This window comes from Seriola lalandi, unplaced genomic scaffold (assembly GCF_002814215.2).
Source record: "Seriola lalandi dorsalis isolate HSWRI2012SDOR001 ecotype SW California unplaced genomic scaffold, Sedor1 jcf7180002052274, whole genome shotgun sequence".
NCBI lineage: Eukaryota > Metazoa > Chordata > Actinopteri > Carangiformes > Carangidae > Seriola > Seriola lalandi.
The window spans coordinates 3,962,283-3,984,219 of record NW_019522827.1 but is presented as its reverse complement, the minus strand read 5'-3'; the positions used below and the strand labels follow the sequence as shown (position 1 = coordinate 3,984,219).

General features: G+C 40.0%; 4 protein-coding genes across 5 annotated transcripts in view; 2 read left to right on the top strand and 2 right to left on the bottom strand.

Moving 5' to 3' along the window:
• Window positions 1-2,604, bottom strand: part of pik3c2a (phosphatidylinositol-4-phosphate 3-kinase, catalytic subunit type 2 alpha) — a 48,093-nt gene extending 45,489 nt beyond the window's left edge. Inside the window, exon 1 of one of the 2 annotated variants that reach the window (XM_023400252.2) lies at window positions 2,476-2,604. The gene's annotated coding sequence lies outside the window, so the exon portion shown is untranslated. Of the gene's footprint in view, window positions 1-2,262; window positions 2,371-2,475 lie in introns of those variants that run through there. The other variant, XM_087172339.1, reaches the window with a different exon arrangement.
• A 2,440-nt stretch (window positions 2,605-5,044) lies between these two features.
• LOC111650404 (nucleobindin-2-like) lies at window positions 5,045-12,753 on the top strand. The gene is made up of 13 exons (XM_023400301.2): window positions 5,045-5,202; window positions 5,769-5,906; window positions 6,020-6,127; window positions 6,228-6,360; window positions 7,088-7,191; window positions 8,556-8,741; window positions 8,956-9,046; window positions 9,235-9,293; window positions 9,416-9,508; window positions 10,037-10,126; window positions 10,266-10,436; window positions 10,784-10,838; window positions 11,434-12,753. The coding sequence occupies exons 2-13, from the start codon at window positions 5,769-5,771 to the stop codon at window positions 11,526-11,528; spliced, it is 1,323 nt and encodes a 440-aa protein (XP_023256069.1). The 5' UTR covers window positions 5,045-5,202; the 3' UTR covers window positions 11,529-12,753.
• Window positions 12,577-15,816, bottom strand: LOC111650405 (uncharacterized). The gene is made up of 7 exons (XM_023400302.2): window positions 15,664-15,816; window positions 15,449-15,573; window positions 15,296-15,362; window positions 14,627-14,783; window positions 13,784-13,926; window positions 13,419-13,529; window positions 12,577-13,145 (listed from the first exon to the last, which is right to left on the bottom strand). The coding sequence occupies exons 1-7, from the start codon at window positions 15,814-15,816 to the stop codon at window positions 12,966-12,968; spliced, it is 936 nt and encodes a 311-aa protein (XP_023256070.1). The 3' UTR covers window positions 12,577-12,965.
• A 305-nt stretch (window positions 15,817-16,121) lies between these two features.
• LOC111650403 (patatin-like phospholipase domain-containing protein 2) lies at window positions 16,122-21,224 on the top strand. The gene is made up of 9 exons (XM_023400300.2): window positions 16,122-16,313; window positions 16,931-17,163; window positions 17,343-17,408; window positions 17,866-18,075; window positions 19,141-19,201; window positions 19,331-19,531; window positions 19,658-19,799; window positions 20,348-20,455; window positions 20,855-21,224. The coding sequence occupies exons 1-9, from the start codon at window positions 16,127-16,129 to the stop codon at window positions 21,138-21,140; spliced, it is 1,494 nt and encodes a 497-aa protein (XP_023256068.1). The 5' UTR covers window positions 16,122-16,126; the 3' UTR covers window positions 21,141-21,224.
• Window positions 21,225-21,937: the final 713 nt, after the last annotated feature.

Sequence of the window (21,937 nt, the reverse complement as noted above, 5' to 3'; positions counted from 1 at the left end):
TACTTCAAGTCACTGTTCCATAATCAAAAGGTCAGAGCACCTTAACTGCTAAGTATCCGAGTTAACATACTGAGCTAGACACTGAACGGCAGCTGCTTCCTGATTATTTTGTATGTAAACACTGCTTCCATCTGACAAATCACGTAATGTGATTTAAATTCATAAACATTAGTTTTGTTTTTCTTAACCGTTTGGCACTGTAGATCATTGCAGATTGGGCAGATCAGTCCAACATAGTCCCAGTTCAGGCAAGGCTGAGAATTCTATTTTAACCAAGGACATTCAATAGGTCTCAAGCTACACATAGATCACCAAAACCATGGCTACATACAAAAGATCCTTAATCAAGATAGCCATATTGTTAAAGTCCGTATATGGCAGCAGGAGACATACAAAGGAAGAAACCACCACTTGTGGAGAGAGGCCAGCTGTAGCCAAGACAAATAGTGCAAACTCTGTTCCACTGCACCATGGCAAAGGATGGCAGAGCCCTTGTCCCGTAGGAGCATAATTCAACATTTGAGCATGACATTAGCATTGTTCAAGTATTGAGAAGACAACAGCTACACTAGTGAAAAGTATGCAGAGGTCCCAGTTACAAATGAGATTCTGGGCGTCTGGAGACCCCCCCCCCCCCCCCCCTTAATATTCAGTTTATTTTAATTCACCCTTTAGGTATCTTTAAGGATGTAACAACATCTTATTCTACACTTCCTGACAGTAATGTCTCCCTCTCACTTTTTTTTAATCAGCCTGTTCCAGCTTTTACTTTTAGGCCAATTATTCTAATACTGAGTGATATACAGTACTTTAGGCACTTCAGATGTTTAGATCCTTATCCATAACATGAAGTGGTGGTAAAGGCAAAGAGTCACACCAAATATTTTTATGGCTGCCATCAAATCATTAATATTTGAGTGTAATTTTATACACATTTCCACCAAAAAAACATAATTGGTGTCTTCTGAAACTTTGCAATCCCCACTACAATTTGAAACAAAGATCTGTTGATTTGAACATTGTTTGTCTGCACAGCATAGTACACCAAAATTCTTCTTCATAGTCTGAATTTATGATTTCATCTCATGAGACTGAGCGAGTGCTTTGCTTCCACTAGCATTGCAAAAGTGCAGATGTTGGCAATACACTCTTCAGCTGATCAAAGTACAGGACAACATCTTTAAAGAGGGAAATAAGTAACCACATCAAGTTCAGAGATTTGTAAGGTATGTTCTGTCATTTTAAGTAAAGGAAACAATACAGTACATCATGTTTCTCACTCGCTCTTTTTGCACTGGCTTATCTACTACTGAGGCTGGCCTGTGCAGAACATTATGTCTATAAAAAGAAACAAAAAAAAAAACTGACAGGGCCATATTGGAGCAGTGGAGAGCTGAAATCCCTAATGTCCTCCCTTTGGCCAGTATCCCAAAAAAAATCCTATGGCTGTTTCACTGTGGTTTACTCTGCATCTGAATTAATAAAATCATGCAAAGTCACAAAAACTCTAAATTTATCCTTTCTTTTAAACTGCAAGACTTTTAACTGAACATATGATTGCCCATTTGGCACCTCTCTAAGTCAGTTAGTGGCCATTTAAAAAGGATGTTATTCAGACTATATAATGTTCATTTCTGCATTTCAATGAGTTAAAATGCTCAACTTTTCCTCCAATGACTTTGAGGAAAACAGAATTTCATCATATCCCAGGTGTTAATAGTTAGCACTGGGATACTGTATTATCACGTAGCATTGTGGAAGACAGTCAACCGACGGAAATGTGATATGTTTGTCTAAGTCACAAAATGAAAGTAACGCTACGGCACGACTACATCGAGCAGTTTATTTTTGGCTTTAAAATGACTAACGTCTTTTTTGTAAACAACCCAAATGGCTAAGCTAACCTGTCGGCTGATGCTCACCTGACACCAACTGATGTGTATAGTCAATAAACACTCGCTTTTCTAACACTGTACGCCTCTTAAAATAGGAGCTAGCTGATTGTTAATAAGAGACAACAGGCTTTCAACTGATTACATGAAAGTAGCCTAGCTAACTTACCCGGCTAGCCCGATCAAAAGTCACTTCTTGATACTTTTGATAGCGGTTGGTTGGAACTTTAACTTTGTTGGATGCTAAGTTTAGCCGCTAAACCCAATACAACTGCACACAAAGCAGGCAACCAAGTCGCTCACAGAGACACACACACACACACACACACACACACACACGACTGACTTTAGCTGAACAACGACAACTTACATGACTGCTCCGTACTTTGAGGACACTGAATTAATAATTTAAAAGTATCCAGGCAACTGCTTTGGTCCTGCCAACTGCCCACAACAAGGAAGAAATGCAGGTTTGGTCACACGGGAAACGACCTGGTACAACGGAACCGACGAATTCAGGCGAGTACAAGCTAAAACTTTACACCCAGACATTAACTATAAAAAAAAAAGGTTAACTTCTCACCTTTCAGCGGTGCGGTGTTTGGAGCCATTTTTCCTGCAGCTGCATTTTTTCCATCCACTTGCACAGAGGGGACGTCAGTTCCTGTTGAGGTGGTTGGATGGAGGTTTGGTTGGACACGGTTGGATAGCGTCTCTGCCAGGCTGGGTCACTTTACTGAGGCTTAAACAGCAGAACAGCTCCGCTGTGTGGGCCACAGCTGTTAGTGTCGAAATAAATGTATTTACGCAAATCCTGGAGGGATGTTCATACAGCTGAGTCCAGCGTGTTCTGGTGGAAGAAGTACTGAAATCTTTGACTTATGGAAAAGTAGTAATACCCCAGTGTAGAAATACTCTGTTATAAGTAAATGTCCTGCATTAAAAATGTAATTTAAGTAAAAATGCAAAGATCTGCAAAATGTACTTAAAATGTAGTCGAATGGCTCTTGTCATAGGTAAATGATTATTTATTAGACCGTATTTTTGGATCATCACATTATAACAAACATTTACTCAATTTTGAGGTACTTGCATTTTACTTGCTGCTTTATGCCTTTACTCCACCACGTTTCAGAGGGAGATCACTGTAGTTACTTTGTAGATTTATAATACAAAATATAATCAACAAATAAGAAAAAGTATAAAGTAGTAGTTTCAAGTACTTAAAATAAAAGTAGACATTATGCAGAATGGCCCATTTCAGAATCTTATATGTTATTTATTTATTTATTTATTTATTTATTTATTTATTTATTTATTTATTGAACAAGTATATAGCATGAACCAATGCCACTTGCCAATGCCAAAGTAACTGAAGTTATCAAATAAATACTAAAAATATTTGTCTATTTAATGTAGTGGATTAGAAATATAAAGCAGCAGAAAATGGAGTCCAAGGTTGTAATGAGTGTTCCATGCATGCCATCCAGTCTGCTTAGAGCATTGCCACATCTCAGGAATTTAAAGCATGTACTGCATTATCATCGCTACTTTATCTATAAAGTAATACATGATAACAAGAGAAGGAACAGGGATGGAGTGGGAATAAAAATCAGCCCAGGACTTTTGACTTGAACTGTCCCATCAGAACCTATTGGGAGACACACCATCACATATGGCCTGTGTCACAGTTCAAAAGAATAATGACAGAGGTTAAATTACCTGATGATTTGTAGAACAATACATGAAATGGAACACAAGCACATTAAACTGTAGGTCTTCTTTTCAGTTTCTTCTGTATAAATTAGCCATCAAGTGTGAGATTAGAATTCAGACTACAACAAATATATAAATTATAATAATTATATAATAATATCATTATATAATAATAATATAAAATATTGTAATAAATAATTATATAAATTTTATTTTTAGTAGTAGTTAGTAGTTCTCCCTTCATTGGATCTTTTTGTAATAAAATTCTGTAGATCTGAACTAATTACACAGACTTTGAGTATTTCTAGAATTTCTGACAATTAAAAGAGAAAAAGGCAGCAAATTATCCTGCAAAAAAACTTGTGTTGTGTTCCAAATCCCAAATCTCAAATGAAGTCTCAAGTCACTGTGCTCTGCACTATGTACTGCTACAGCATATTTGTTTTTTTTCACAGCCAGGACATATTCCTCTTCCATACAGAAACACAGATGTCCACACAACATCATATATATATATATATATATATATATATATATATATATATTGTGTGTACACAATAGGATAATACACATTTTGAATGCAGAACTTTTACTTTAATTGGAACATTTTACATGATGTTATGTTATGATGCTGCTTTTGGTAAATTTAAAGATTTGAATACCTCCACTGCTGTTAGTAGGCCTACATATACTTGGTTGGCAGTTAATTAGGTACACCTGGCTGAACTAATGTACTTTAATCCAACAGTCCTGCAATAAATCCAGGTCATAATGTTCAGTTTGTGTTGAAACTATTTTAAGAGAGGTGCTGATTTAATTTTATGATAATTGTGGAGACTGCAGTTTGTTGTGCTGCCGAATTGCACTGCGTGAGTCCCACAGGTGTTTCTATTATTTTGTCAGTGAGGGGGGATAAATAATGTGTTTAATGCCATGTTGTTCAACACCAGCACAAACTGCATTCTCCAAAATGAATCAACACCTCTCTAAAACAATTTCAACACAAACGGAACAATGAAATCTTCATGACAGTAGGATTTACTACAGGACTGTTGTATGTTGACTGCCTTAGTTTTACCCAGGTGTACCTAATAAACTGCCAACTATGTGTGTGTTGTATTAAATGTGAACGAGATGTTCCATAATGAGGCAATTATCAAGACTAAATACTCAATACACAACACACAAACAGTACATTTCAATCCACATTTAAGCTATGAATAGTGTTTCTCTCTCTTACGCCAGACACTAACTCCGCCCTCACCGGAGGTTGACTGAACGCCACGTACGGTTTGGCTCAACGCACCTTAAGCCACTGGTTAACCGTTTGTTTAGACTTTGACTGACACGTGGACTGGCCAATCAGCTCTCAACGCGACTCTTTCACAAAGAAAGTACACTTTTTCTGCCCAATAAGAGGCGGTGGAGGCGGGGCGTTGCCATGGTGAACACAGCCTTTTTCTGTAGGTTGTGGCCATAGGAGGCTTGTATTGGTGGTGGATGACAGGATATAAACAAGCTCCAGTGAAGCTCGGGCACTTGGAGGAAAACTGAACAGTCGCAGCGCAGTGAAGAGTGAAAACAGAAGCTCGAAGTAAGTATCCTTTTACAAATAGGTGTTATTTTACATTAACTGTGTTAATTATTGAAATGTATTATAAATACTAGGGCTTGTTTTGTAGCTTTTCTATATCTATGGGATAATGAATTAGCTGCCATCCTCACCATAAACTACCTGTTCCGTAAAAGACACCGCTAGTTTATGTGTTTGTTAGGCAGTTACAGGTTTCAGTTTGTAAGGCTCTGGCAGAGGCATTGTTTTGAAGTAAGCTCGGTGTGTCTTTATCCACCAAACACGTGTGTTGCACAGTCCTTCGCTTGTACTACAGAGATGCTTTTCAGATTAAGAGTAACTTGCATAACCTCATCCCACTGTGCCTCCAGGTGAAATTGTGGTTTGTACCCCTTTTGCAATGCTTGAGAAATTGAGTTTGTAGTCCTCTGTAAACACAAACCACACTCTACTGGTTTAACATTTGACACATGGGCCTTAGGCGCAATTTCAGTATAATTAAACAAACCTGAGTAAGATGTACCATCCTCACTTAATATCATACCCAAATAATTCCTTTTTTTATTTCTTATTTTGTCCATAACCAGATGGTGAGGGGTAAAGCACTGGCCCGTTGTGGGTTGGTTCTGCTGAGTTTGTGGCTTTGTATCCAGTCAGTGCCTATCAGTGTGGACAAGACCAAAGAAAAGGCTCATGAGGAGGAGCTGGGGCCACCACAGAGTGCTGTGAGTCAGCTGGACATCTCTCATTTAAATCTCAGTCATATAGCTAATTACACCAAATACCTCTTAGACATGAACAAATTAAACACTGATGTGTGCTTTCGTTTATGCTTCAGGAGACTGGGCTGCACTATGACCGCTACCTCAGGGAAGTCATTGAGTACCTCGAGAAAGACCCCCACTTTAAAGAAAAACTAAAAAATGCCAACATGGATGACATCAAGGTACAGCTACACACTCACTAAACAGCCCGTTACTTCGTAAGCTTTTTACCAACACAAACAATTTGTATTGAACCGTGGTGTGTGGATTTTGTGCTTGCAGCAAGGCAAACTTTCCAAAGAGCTGGACTTTGTCCATCACAATTTTCGGACAAAGCTGGACGAGTTGAAGAGGGAGGAGATGAGTAGGCTACGGATGCTCCTCAAAGCCAAAAATGACATCCAGGAGGGGAATGGTGAGTATCCTGTGTTGCTGATGTGTCACTGACAAATGTGTGCTTCTTGACATTGCACAAGAAGTTTTGTGAAAGAAGCCAGCACTTGGGTCATCATCTAATGTAGTCTAATGTGGCTCTTTGACACAGGAACCTGATGTAATACACTTCCTCCCTCAGCTGACAGTGACTTCTACTGGCCACTGGCAACTGTTGAATTTTGAATTGAATTTGAAATTAGATTAAGAATCCATCAATATTCATAAGTGTAGTTAAAGACCAGAAGTATAGGTTGAGGTCAACATGTTTTAAAAACATAATGCTCGGAGACGTTATGACAAGATGATGCAAGTTGGACAGGATGTGTAGAAAAACGTTTTAGAGATGGTGGCAGATTAAATACAAAAACAGAAATCGCTTACCATTATGTTTAGAAATACATTTACCCTTACCGTCTCTTCCTGAGCTCTTTCCCAGAGTAAATTTGATCTGAAGCTTAAGTAAACAAAGCCTGTGCTTACCTCTGGCTGTGTGCCAGTACACTAAAGAACTGCTGAAGCACAAAATGTCTTTGGAAAGCACATGGGGAAGAGTAACCAAACAAGTTTATTGAATGCCATAATCGCTCAGTCTCAGGTTTTAGAACATGCAGTCTAAAATAAGTGAAAGATCTGCTTCACCTTTTTAAAACACTTGATCTAACAGCTTTACAGTTCAGTAAAACGTCTCATTATTCCCTCCCTTACAGGCCGGACAGTGGACCATCAGGCCCTGCTGAGACAGTTTGAGCACCTGAACCACATGAACCCAGACACTTTTGAGGTGGAGGACCTGGACCGCCTCATCAAATCGGTACAGACAGTGATGTAAAAATGCTAAATAGATCTTTACTATAGTAGATGAGATTTTTTTTTTTTTTTTAATGAAAACCTTTTATGCAGCAGCTGCAGTTGTGGCACATGCAGGCATTAGCACTAGTAGGTTATCTCATATACACACTGTTTTTGTTTTATGTTTATACAGACCATGTTCCCCTGCTGTAGTGCTGTTGCTTATGTGTAAATATATCACAGTCATACATATAATCACAGAAAAGAGCACCTTGCCTCATATATAATAAGCATGGCGGGAGAATTACAGGTGTCAAACAGTGGGACCAATCGCATAAAAGCTCTGCCGGTCTGGCCTGTTTTGATTTTAGATGTAATAACTTGGAGGCAGTCACAGCAGCTTTATGTGCTTGGTTGGAGGAGACCAACTCACCAGAGGTAAATTCATTGGATTTAGAGAGGAACAAGTTTCCTTTGAATTCAGGAAGAGGAAGTCATCTTACTGGATTTGAATATCTCTCTGCTTTTACAGTGGAGTTAACAATCATATCCATGTAAATCCTGACGTTATTTTGTTTGGTTTAAGTTTTGTTTTAGTGTTATTCTTTGTTCTACAGTCATTTATATACTGTTAATGCTTTGGAACTGGTGGAATGCAACCAACACTGTAAAATGAGTGTTTGCATTGTTGATGAGGTTTTCATTTGACACTTATCTATCAACTGTCATAACATTTCCATTTACTGTGTTCAAAGTGAGTATCCGTAGAGCTGTAGAATTAAGGATTACCCATATGTTCCTACAAAACAGTCACAGTGGGTGCCAGGTACAGACTGAGCTTTTGACACTTTAGGACATTTTAGGACAATCACATGTGTATTTATAATATCCAGAACATCGATAGCAGTTAATTGTACTTCGGTAAACGGCTGTTTTCAGACTCCATATCAACAAACCAACTGTACCAACAACATCATTTCTTAGAGTATCAGATCAACTTTTGGTGTCTTTTCTCTCAGTTTTACTTCCCAGGCCATTACAGCCACTGAGAGGCTTTGTAGAGCAGAACAAAGGTGTATCAGCACTTGATCAGCAGCCATTAGAAATTGTAAACATATCAGCACTGAACAATTTGTGAAACTTTCCCTGCATGAGGTAAACATGAAGAGCGTGTCTGTGATTGATCCAGCATCCTGCCAGGGCCCCTGGGTGAGCTTTGAAATTGAAATCTATTCAGCCAAGTAGTTTGCTTTATCCTCCATTGAACGACTCTGACTTTACTACTTGTGTTGGATGGAATGAATCAACTCCAGAAAAAGTGTGCAAATAAAAGCTGAACAATCCAGGTATGAATTCCCATCCTCAACATTTTGTTTTCATTTGTAGGCGACCAAAGACCTGGAGAACTTCGACAAGGACCGCCATGATGAGTTCAGGAGATACGAGATGATGAAGGAGCATGAGAGGAGGGAACGTCTGAAGAACATGAATGAGGAGGACCGCAAGAAGGAAGAGCAGCATTACGAGGAGATGAAGAAGAAGCACGCTGATCATCCCAAAGTTAACCATCCTGTAAGTCTCCTGCCGGAGTGACGTTAATGCAGCAGAGATTGCAGCTCATTAGGAGCAGCAGTTATAACTGTCATTATTCTCAGTTATAATCTGAGTTCTTACATGGAGGAATTATTGGGACTGTCAGTTGAGCAGGTTTTATTTAGATTTGAATGGGAGGATGAACAAAATGCATAAAATAAAGTTGAACTGATGTGTATGTGTGTGCGCGTAGGGCAGTGTGGACCAGCTGAAGGAGGTGTGGCAGGAGGCAGATGGTTTGGACCCAGAATACTTTGACCCCAAGACGTTTTTCAAAATGCACGGTAACCACTGAAACCATATTTGTCTCTAAAGAGCCAAAAATATCTGTAATAGATTACTAAAGGTTTCCACTGATAGCACCTTGAAACAGGACTAGTTCTGAATGTAGCATTGAAGTGTGATTCTACAGCTAGTCACAAAACTCATCAAAAAGGGATGTTTGTTCATTCCAATCACTTTTGTGTTGCAGACAGTAATGGAGATGGTTTCTTTGATGAGACTGAGCTTGAAGCTCTCTTCACTAAAGAGGTATTTATGTTCACTTGTTTACATCTAACTGCCCTCATTCTTCATGTGTTAGGATTATGTAATATATAAATGAAGGCGTAATTGTGTATCTGTGTTTGTGTGTCTGTGTCTGTGTCTTGAAGCTGGAGAAGGTGTACAACCCTGAAAATGAAGAGGATGATATGGTTGAGATGGAGGAGGAGAGGCTGCGAATGAGAGAGCATGTTATGAATGAGGTGAGCTGCCACAGTGACAGAGCAAATATGGAAGTTTTCTCATGTCTATTATAAACACAGCAATGATGATCATGGCTGCCCATGCCCACAAATGACACATGCAAACCTAGAGTGCAGTCAGTAATGGACTTTTCATTAGAATTTCCCCTCCATGTTATATCAAACGTGCAGCACTGATGTCAGATATATCATGTTTCAGTTGGAAATATTCAGTTATATCACTCCTAAATGATCAATCAAGTCATTTTTCTTGAACACTAGATGATAGGAAAAACACATTATGCATCCATCGTAGTGTCACTTGAATTGTCTGTTCCTACACAGAAGTGAAACTTGCAGACTTGTGCAGACATTACCAGTGGTGTGAACAGTAACAGCAGTGGAAACTAGAGTCATTGCTTCAGCAGGAGGTTGAAATGTTGACTCTTCCTCTTGTCCCCCCGCGGAGTGTTGTGGCCAATAGTTAATCTTGAATACCATGTAATAGCACGGACATTGATTAAAGCCGTTTCTTGTGTTGATGTTAAGGTGGACACCAATAAAGACAGACTTGTGTCAATGAGTGAGTTCATGGCGGCCACTAAGAAGGAGGAGTTCTTCGAAAAAGACGAGTGGGAGGTAAAAGCTATATTTTGCTATGAGTTGACTAAATTTGACAGGTGCGGTTACGTATCCTTGTCTGAATTTCACCCTATTCGTTATATAAATCATTACATCTGACCATTCCCTGCCCCATGCGCTGCTCTTGCCCCCACAGACTTTAGATCAAAACTCCTTCTACACTGAGGAGGAGCTGAAGGAGTATGAACAGCACCTGGCCAATGAGGAGACTGACATCAACAAGAAGTCGGTCGAGCTGCAGAAACAGAGGGAGGAGCTTGAAAAGAAACAAGAAGAACTTAATGCTCAGAGGATGGGGCTACAGCAGGTGAACTGAAAAACTCATTATTAAGTTATTGTACGGGTAAAATACAATGAGGAATTAGGATTTCTTCCTGATGCAAGTTCAATACACTGAGTAATATCCACAGTAACCCAGAATTCTGATGACTTTAAATCATTTCCAATTGATCATTCAATATGCATGATTTGTTCAAAAATATTCAGAAATATTTACTGCCTTGTAACAGAAGTGGTGAGCTGCACTTGCACAATATTATATTGTCTGTAAAGTCTGCACTCTACAGACTACAAAATATTCAAGTGAATAAACTGAGCAGGTTCCCACTTACTTTGTGATGCTGTAACATTTTCTCTGCTTGTTTCTCTGCTCAGGCCGTAGAAGAAATGGAAAGGTTAAAAGCCCAAAGCACAAAAGCTGAGGTCAAACGTAAGTATCACATTGTAAAGATTGTTGTCTAAGTTTAACCACCAAGGGTTAATGCAGACTTTTATAGTAACACACAGTTAAAGGGGGACTCACAGGAGACAAAAAGAAGAGGCCAAGACATCCTGACTTTTACTCCTTCATATTAGTTAAGCTCCAAAAATGCTACAACCCACAATTCCCAGTGCATCTTTAATTGGATGTAAACCAGCAAAAAAACAAGATGACCTTTATGACATCACTGGGGTTATTTTATCAGACTCCCTTCAGAGCCACAGAAGACATTGTTTTTATAAGCTCAGTAGCAGTAGTACTCCTCATTAGTACAAATTAATGTCATTTAATTTGTAAAATCAGTGAAGTGTACCTTTTTTTAAAAACAAAGGTATACAAAAACTAAATATGCAGAACTTGAAGCTTCTATGTCTCCAGTGGTCGTATTTGAAGAAGCTCAAAACTCAGCTTTCATCAGTAGAAGTTGTTAATAAGGAGGGGAATATTATCCTTGTTATCATTCTGTAAAATTTTATGGCCTTTCATCATCATCTTCGTGATTATGTAAATGCCATCAACTTGTGCCAATGTGACTCTCCTGTAGGTGAAGGTGAACCAGCAGCAGTTATACCAGGAAACAATCAACCTCTGCCCCCTGGTCACCAGCAGCAGGACTTACCAGTGCCAGGACACTCTTAGCAGGCCTCACCACTCTGTGTGTGTGTGTGTGTGAATGCTTGTGTGTGTGTGTGTCTGAGAGTGTTTATTTTGCAATGATTCTAATTTTCTGTTATTTTCTTTTTTTTTTTTTTCCAAAACACCACAAGACAAAAAATATGTTTTTAAGTATTAAGAGCACATTAGAATCTGATTTCAGGCTTCAGAATTAGTGCCGACATGCCATTCCCCTTCATTCGGCTGCATGAACCAAACTTAAAATGTGGATCTGGTCCAGTTCTCTATGTGGACAATCGACCCTTTTGTTTTTGACGTTTTATCACAACAAGGACTCTGTTCTCCATGGGAAGTGCTTTGGGGTGGAATTGGGGGGGGGGGGCTTTTGGCCTGATCCGCCAATGTTTTGTTTAGTGTACACTGTGGTTCATTGTCACTGGTACTGTCTCTTAGAGAAAAAAATTTGGAAATTATTTATTTTTTCAGGTGAAGAGAGCCTGTTATTTAAAAAATGAATGTTATAAATGTAGCTTTAGAAGTTATGTAGAAATACGAGCAAATGAATGAAATGGTCCTATCTGAGAGGTACATTTTTTTCTCTCTTTAGGTTTAAAGAAGTTTGCTATTGGTCAATATCTCAAATGATTTTGTCCTCTTAAGAGGACAGTTCTACTTCAACATCAGCCATCATTTTCTTAGAGGAAGTTTTTCCAGTTTTTCCGGTTTAGATCATTTGCAATGGAACTCCTTAATGCACACAAGGCTAAAGAAAATGTAAATTTACACCTACGTAAAATGCTTATTCCCTCAGTTGGATTTTCTAGTTGATGATGGTCGAAGAATATATTTAGCTTACAGATGAAGTTACATCTATTTATGTGTGTGTGTGAGAGAGAGAGAGAGAGAGATAGTCTGAATCTGTCATTTCTCATAATAGAATTATTTATTTATTCAGTAACACCACAGTCGATGAAACTGAATTAAAATCAAGAGACACATGGTCAAAAACTGATCTTTGTTTTAATCTTAGAATAATGCAACAGATAAGAGAATAAGGACACAAAGACAGATCTTATGAGGAAGATATTTTTATGTCACATCTGTCTGTTGACCCCAGTTTACCTGCTACAGGTGTATTTTTATTTATTTTTCTATGGCCGTTTCATAAAAGCAGTTAAATCCTGTCTAACTAATTTATGAAACTGTTGTATGAGGTTTGAATGTAGACAATAAAGTGAATGAGCTTGCAGTTTTGAGGCTTGCTTCTTTTTGTCACACACACACATCAACACACACAAACACATTCAAATAATTAGAAATGTAAAAACATTATGCGATCCAAAGTAAAATATTCAGTGTTTTGACAAGAGTAACTCCTGCAACATGTTTAGAAAAACTTTCCCTAGGTCCTTTGTTAACAAAACAACAACAGTTGCGTGATCACAATTCATGGTTAGAAATTCAGCTCCGTCCGTACGAGTCATTGAAACGCTCAATGAGGTAGTCACCTGCTGTCACGGGAGGGTATTTGTTGGAGCCGTCGCAGCAGGTGATCAATGCCGCATCATCAGGCTGGACGAAGAAAGCCATAGACTGACGTGTGTTGGAGTCTCCAGCAGGGGGCAGCAAAACCCTGTGGAGCTGAAGAGCAAGGAACATCCGCAATAAGAAGCTTTCTTATTCTTTCCCCTTATTTACACATTACATTATACCATAATCCTTTTTGTGTTAGTTGTTGAAATTATTGTCAAATTGTACTTTCATATCCATAGCATGATTATTGTCGAATACTAGTCAAAATGAGATTTGTGAAAAGTCTTCGTTTTTGCATTAATATTAAGTATTCTAATTCTAAAGAGCCAGTTTATAGAAATCTGCAGTTACTCAAATCTGCAAAAACTCTTCTTAACCCACCACAGAGACAAAGTGATCGCTGGTCCAGCGCTGCATCAGGTCGGCGATGTTGATGAGGACGGCTCCGGGGATGCTGGGAGCACAGATGAACTCACCTGAACGTCTGCGGACCTGAGGATTAAGGTGGATTACACGTGTGAACATTTCTCCAAGAGTAGCAAACATCTAAGCCAGAATTTTGGTTGAGAAACCTTCCTTTTACTGACAAAAGATAAGCTGAGCTTCTGTTACATGATTAAAGGTAACATAAATGGAAGTGGAAAACATTGCCTGATGGTCTGAAGGCGTCAGTTAGTTTTTGAAGTGGAACGTTTAGTTAGTAATTTGTCTTGCATGCAGAGAGGTGGAGATGTGAGTGTTATTACCTGCAGACCCTCAGAGCTCTGGAACAGCAGCGTGATGCTGCCGTAGTCTGAATGCTCTCCACATCGCAGCTGACCCTCCTTGGCTTTCTCACTGTTCACCGGTGGGTAGTACAGAGACCGCAGCGTGGTGCCATTCTCATCAGCTACAGGAAACACAACAGCACTGCTCAAATTCACTTGGTATTTTACATCAGTATCCTTGTAGTCCTATATTGGGAGTCATGGTATTAGAACAAAAGTTATTTCAAGGCTTGGCAGTCTGAGGACACAGTTGATTGCAGAAGTATAGACATCCCTGGGAAAATGACATATTTTGTTCATTTTTGAAGCAAAAAGAAGTAAATTCAACCCCTGCAGCAACAGACATTATAAATGAGAATTTCTTCAAATATTAATGCACCTGATAAATGTAAAAACTGACCCAAACAAAACATGTTATTGGCCCAGTGCAGCCCAAATGTTTGCACACCAATGCATTCTTGACAGAGAGCTGTGACATACACAGAGTTTCTTTTGTGTCTTCCAAGATGATGATGTTGGGTTTTGTGATTGGTTTTCTTTTCTGAAATGTTCTTAAAAGAAGTAGAAATAATAAAAATGTTATTTTTATTTTTTGTACAATTCAAGGAGAGGAAAGTTTGAATCACTAAACCAGCGGGGAAATAGTGTGTGGAGGACCTGAGCGAGTAACACTACACTTCCTGTTACCAATGTGTGTTTGAGAAAAAATCTCTTTAATCCCACCTGACCTGGACTCATGGAGTGTCTTTGGGACACTCAATCATCAGTTGTTCTTACACCCCCGTTTAGTGACAGCAGTGAGTAATGGTGATCTGTTCATACTTCCTATTAACTGATGTGTACTCAGGAACACCTCTGGGTCCAGACCCAGACTGTGGGCCATCACCCTCAGCACCCGCAGACTCAGCTCTTTACAGCGCTGGAAGAAACACGTCTGGATCCCCTGGAACCCTGGTACAGCATCTGATGACGGCCACTTCTACAACAGAAGGGAACAGCATTAGAGCACCAACTATTATTATTTAATTTTTTTATTTTTTTTACATCTGATACTTTTATCATTAACTGAAATTTCCCTCTCTTTTTTTAAACATAAATATTTTGATGAGCCTTAAATTACAGAGTTCTGACCAAAATATGGACTCAGCAGTACACCTTACATGTAATGGAAATACTGTTTCTAAATAACATATATAAAACATATCTTTTTGCATTTCTAGCAGCAATTCCTTGTTACTTATATGCTGACACATATTTATCTGTGATAAATTAACATCAGCTGATAATAATGGCAGATGAATTTATCTATTGAGCTCCAAAAGAACCGAGTGGAGCAGATCTTTGTCTGGAAAACACCAAAAGATTCAGATGAACCTGTACTCTGACCTCCATACTGATAACCAATAGGAAGTGGGATGTGCTAACAACACATCACGAGGTAGAGCCTCTTACATAAAATGAACAAAGTCGAACTCTGATAGGAAACATTACTATGTCAGGGTGAAGTGAAGCCGTATTGAATGCCTCCTTAAGATCTCCAGGTCGACGTGGGTTCAACCTGAAAAGCGGTTGAGTTGAGTTGTGAATTTAAAACCAGGACACTGTGCAGAGAAGAAGTGTTGTGTTGGTGAAGTGTGTCCTCACCTCTCAGTCTCCAGAGACACCCAGCCGTGGTTCAGGTTGTTGGCGAAGCTTCTCCTGCTGAAGGGCTGCTTCAGCTCATCTGGCTGCAGGAAGAATTCCTTGGATACACCCATGACACGGTCCACCTACCCCACCGCATACCAGGGGAAAAGGACGCATATTAAGCACTTTAAATAAACTAAATAATAATCTGGGTTTATATTTGCTGGCCTCACCTCCTCCTGAGTGATCCCGGTGTTCTGCAGAAAAACGAAGCCCACTTCTGTGAAGACTGTCCTCAGCTCTTTGCTCAACTTGTGCAGCTGCTCGTCGGTAACATCTCCCTCACTCAGGCTGTATGCACCAAAGTCCACTACAGGAATGCTCATTTTAAAAACTATAAGTGTATCTAGAAGGCTCTACACGCGGAGCTGCAGGACACAGAACAGCAGGAGAGGAAAATTGAAAAGTGGCGGCTGCTGCTGCTGCTGCTGCTGGTGTTAGTCGCCACATCATTTGGACTCATTCGCTCATGTGACCTTTTTCCAGCCAATAGGAAAATAGCTCCTAATGAGACCAAATTGCACAACAGTTGGCTAACTTTGGCTCACCTTTGGATGCTGCTCGCAGGTTGTGTGAAGGTGGATGTTGTAGTTTCTTTGGTGGGTTCACACAGCCTGAGCTCTGCTGGTTGAGAAGATGTTTGATTTGAAGAAAGACTGGAGCATCTCCTTTGCAGGCTGCGGTTTTATGGGAATTTATTATGTCGGTGCCACCAGCTGTATCCTTGAACGGTTCCCTTGCCTCCTGCAAGACGCCTCTCACATATACGGAGCCTCTGCAGGGTCTTTGATGGCTGCTGTCCTCACCATTGGAATCCCCCTAGGTAAGTGGCGGGTCTCTCCTCGACACTCCAAACTTCATTCAAAAATCGGCCACATTTTGTTGTATAATTCGGCACAGATCAAATGCACTTAGCAGTATTGCACTTTGTTATATCTCCAGTGTCAATGCCACAAATAACTATACGATATTTAATTTGTAATTGCATGTGTTTCCTCTGTAAAGATTCATTGTGTCCACGTGCACAACTTGTCTCTTTCATGGACATACAGGAAAGCCTCTGCTGAGACTTTTGAGACATCGAATTGTTGCATCTTATTTTGGCACATCTGGTTTTTGAGAATTCAAATACACAAAGTAAAGTCCTTACATTCATGCACAGTTAAGACTTTCTTGACTAGGGTGACTTATCAGCACCTTGGCACAGATTTTAGCCAGGTGATCTCTAGACACAACCTGACAGTGAAGAAAGAGTAAAAAAATAACAGTTTTATCCAGTATTTGATGTTAGTAACCAAAAGTCTATAGTAGAAAATAACTGCTACATTTCAAATAAAAGGAGATGACCTGTGTTAAGTCCTTAGTTGACAGAATCACTTCTGCTTTTAAGAGCTAAAAAGGTCATCTAATAGGATCTATTTATTGTGTTTCTCTGTGTAGAACAATGCTGTGCTGATTTGATGTTCATGGCCAAAGAGGCCAGGAAGTACAAACTGGGGCCCCTGCACCCAGCTTACAACCTGCTGCAGATAGTGCATGACTCTCTGCTTTCAAGCCTTCCAGAAGACGCCCATGTTCGAGCCTCTGGGAGACTGTGTGTGTCCCTGACCAGAGTGTCTGACCGGAAGAACGTGCTGGTGTCAGAGTACGACACCAGGGAGGAGCTCATTCAGGTACACTTTACAATATGGGAGTGAAGATGACCCTTTTATCCAGAAACGCGAAGGTTGCTGACTGACTGAACGAATGAGGGGTGATATTTTTTTGAGGAACCATCACACCATTTCTGTGTGTACAGAAAGTTTTTCATTCAACAACTCATATGCAGTAATACTGTGTGTGCTTTTCCCAGGCCCTTATATGCAGCTGCTTCGTCCCTTTCTACTGTGGTGTTATTCCACCCACCTACCGAGGGGTGGTGAGTACACCAGCAAGCTGTTACATTAAAGTGTTTGTTTAGATTTTAAGTTATTTTTTCGGGGCATTTTTGCCCTTTATTATGAAAGCAAAGTGGAGAGAGAGAGAGGGGATTCTGCAGCAAGGATTCAGTCTCAAGCTCTACCAGGTGAGATACCTGGGCACCCCAGCATTTGTCACTTGTAACGGTCAACAGTTTTCCTTGAGACAAATGTATCAATAAACCCAAACAGGTCTCATAATGGATCCAACTTATTGTCTTTCACATGTGCCTCTCAGTTACTCAGAGGAAATTTGACCACACAGTGATACAGTCGTTGCATAATTCACGAATAGTTCCATATTCATATACACAGAACACATGTTGCACAGTTTACATCCATCTAAAAACTTCAGTGTGGTTGTTACTTAGTGTCCCTGAATCAGTGTCAGGTTCAACACCCTCCTTCTCCACTCAGCATTACGTGGACGGCGCCGTCAGTGACAACCTGCCTCGATGTCACCTGAAAAACACGATAACGTTTTCTGCGTATGCCGGTGAGAGTGACATCTGCCCCCGGGCGAGCACGCTGAACTTCCATGAGGTGCGCTTCAACAATGTCAGCATCCAGGTCAACTCAGAGAACATGCACAGAGTGGCCAACACCTTCTTCCCCCCACAGCCTGAGGTGAGACGCAGGAGCTCCGTGATTCAGTTGCAGCAGTTCAAAAGCTGTTTTATCAGCTTTAAATAGGATTTGTCAGGTTAAACAAAAATAGAGACCATACCAGTGTTTGCATGTTTTCACCCATTTACCTCAAATCACATCACACTTCTTTTTAAACCATATACTTCACGTTACCGCCAAACAGTTTCTGAAGTATTATGTTTTTTTTCATTCAAAGGTATTTTCACTCCCTGTAAGCAGCAATTTATCCAGTTATTTAATGTGGTTATTATTTATCATCTGATAATAATATTGATTATTAGTGAACTGTGTCATGCAACTGTGTTTGTTTGTGTTTTAATATGGGATACCTGTGAGCACAGACAAGCGGAGCGGGTTCAGCAGGAGTTTATGAGAGTAGAAAAAGAGCCTTAAAGCTCAGGATACATGAGACATACATGTTCAGGGCCGCAAAGGTATTTCAAGTGGGCCGACAAATCACTGGCACAACAGTACAATTTTGGGCAAAAGATAAAAAAAAAAAAGATATAAGTAACGTTTTAATGTTTTAAAACTAAATGATCTTTAAAAACATCTAAGATGTTTAAAAACTTGTATTAAGGCCTATCACTAAACCAGTGATAGGAACTTTTATGTAGTTGCAGGCCGGACCACATCGTATACTTGTTAACTTTCAGTCAGTAAAATACATTATACAGTCTGATTGTGTCAACATGGATAGCTGTTTAGCAACCGGAAGAACATCAAACAAAAAATATTTAGCTTCCCCTGCTTTATGTTCAGTCCATATCCACACATGCAGGACGCCCGTGGTGCATGTGGAGAAAACATGTTCTTTTCTCCTTCTGGAATGAGATGAAAACATGTTTCTAAAGTTGGCTTTCAAAGTCCTGCTTGAACTAAAACTTTACTCAAAGGTGTTTTGGCTCGAAAATGATTTACAAATTTCCTTCTGCTCGTCAAAAAGGGATTATTGCAACCTGAAATATACAACATACGACAGTAATATTTGCAGATTATATGGTCCTATCTTGCATCCTCATCAAGCGCTCTCGGATTTTACAGGCAATGTCTGAAATCTGCCAGAAAGGCTACATGGATGCTCTCCGCTTCCTGCAAGAGCAGCGTAAGGAAACTTTGCCACAGTAGTTTTCGAATATTCAAGAAAAACAGAAGCCGAGGAAGAAAAGAAAAACGCGGTGTGATCCAGCGCTTGTTACTGCAGAAATTGTCTTGATTTAAATGCCCATGACAGATCTGATCAGCAGCGAGTGTCCACTGAGAAGTTTGGAGACGGACTCGCTCAGACCTGCTTGTTGTGAGCTGGTGAAGGAGCAGGCTGAAGCCGAAGAGGCCGATGTGAACACGCAGCGGAGCCGACTGAAGCCTCTTCAGGAGGAACACTTCTGGCTGGATCCACAGCTCGTAGAGAAGCTCCCAGCTGACATCAGAAAGGGTGAGTATAGGAACTGAAGCGCAGGCTGACACAGATGTGAGCAATGAAATCCTGCTTGAACCTGCAGTGCCAGTCCAATAGATCGAATGCAGTAAAACTGTTTGTATTTTACTGTATTTGTGTCAGCGCTGTGTGAGGCCTGCAGAGAATCCCATACAGCTGGTGGTCTGTTGTCCCACGTGACCGAGTACCTGCCGAAGAAAGTGACGTCATACCTGCAGATCCCCTGTACTCTGCCCATCGTGTCGCCCTACTCTTTAGCCCACAGGTAAGAGCCCATCATATCACCGGCCTGTATTAGCATTATACTCTAATACCAAGGAAGCCAGGCAACCATTCCTCATGAATTTTTGATCCTTAAATATAACCATACTTCAGTATTTCTGTGTTTGTGGGACCTCAAATTTTTCCCGATATTTCACTAGGTGACGTTGTACTCCATTGCATTTATCTGTCAATGTCTTTTACCTTGGATTCCATCTTTCTTTTTACCCCTCTGTTTGCCTCCTCCTTTCTTCTTTTGCTTCTTTCATCTCAAACTAACCTGAAAACATGAAAATCCCAGAATCCCCAAATCTCTCAAGTTGTTCTATATATATGTGTATATATAGATATGTATATATAGAACAACTTTTAGATTCACTGTGAAATTAAACTCAACCTTTTATTCTTCACAATTACAACTTTTCATACTGCGAACTTCATCATGCTAATATTTGTTACTATTACCTATGTCAAATTTAATGCAGGACTTTTATTGACTTCCATCACTGCAAATTGTGAGTGTTAATTTGACACTTTAATTTGTCCTTCCAGACTGGTGGATTGGATCCCAGATGTGCCCAGGGACATGAGCTGGCTCTATGGCAAGGCTGAGGACATATACAAACAAGCGTGGAAGGACAGAGCGGAGGACAGTGACAGGTATACAGTGTGAAGGTCATGTCTCTTGTGCAGCTCTGTGCCTTGGTTTCACTGGTTCAGACATTCTGTGTTTCTTAGTGTTATCTCAAAGTACAGATGAGGCTGAAAGAACCCTGGTCCTCGATAGTTTTAGAGGTTTTGAGAGTTGGACTACTGGAAATTATGACATGTTGAGGGCAATAGATTATAGACATGACTGGAATCATGTTCTTTCTGCACCACATTTCATGTCAATCCATCCAAGCTGGCGAGATTTTTCACTTTGGACCGAAGTATTGGAGCCACACCTTGATATTGGCATCATTAAAGCTGCACTGTAGCATGTCTAAAAGTATAATAATTCATTGAAACTTTACTGTCATCTACATAAGATGAATCCTTGTCTTCACCTTCTTCCAGAGAATCACCTCTGCACAGATGTACAAGCCTGCCTCTAGGCCTGAACCTGTGGAACAGCAGGAAAGAGGACACAAACACTGTCCCAATGACCCCAGAAGCCACGCCCACCTCCAGCCTCACCTTCACCTGGAACACACACAGTGAGGTGGACCACATGCCCCTGACTCCTCCCCCCACACCCTCCCTCAGCCCCACATCTGGGTTTGACAGTGCAGGTAGAGGGTGGGGATTGGGCAGAGCTATGGGGTGGATCAGGAACACGACTAACTCTACCTCAAACCATTGATCTTTAATGCATTCAAGTAAATATGTTTAATATTGCACAGAAGAAGAAGAAAGTGAAGCTGTTGAATAAATGAATTCAAACATGTCCTGTGTTTTGTGGCATTAATATCAAAAAAAATATTAGATACACTAAGTAACTGTACATGACAGGCTATAACATGATTTATTTTTTCTTTTCCTGTCGCCTCCTTTAGCTTTCTCCCAGAGCTTCTTTTATCTATTTGTCTTTCTGAAAAACTCAAACATGTTCCTTGACTGCACTTGTCAATATTTTTTAATTAATTAATGAATTAATTAAATTTAACAATGGATCAAGTCACTGTGTGTAATGTCAGAGATGCTGCTCAAATGTGACAAACCTGCAGAGATATTTGAAGGAGCTACTTGTAAGTCTAGCTATTGCTACAAAGCTAACGTTAGCATCAACACCTGTTTACTTACCAGTCTAGAAGAAACGTTGTGAGTTTGGCATCAAACTTCATTTACTCACCAAGAGCTGTCTGCAGCAATGGGTTTTTTTTTCTTCTTCTACTGAAGTTAGCATGCTAACCAGCTAGCCCCGGCTGTCTCCTCACTTTCTGATAGCGAGTCACTGCAGCCCCCAATCTGTCCTGAAGATGTAGCGCTGCTCAGAGGGAGTATTATAAGCTTTTGTCTTGTAAACACAAAGATTACTGGAACAAAGTTCAGAAAGAAAACATCATATATGTATTCATTCATTTTATTTATTGTTTTTTGATATGAAATCCATCAGCTTTTACTGATACACTTGCATTATGATGCACTTTTATCAAATAA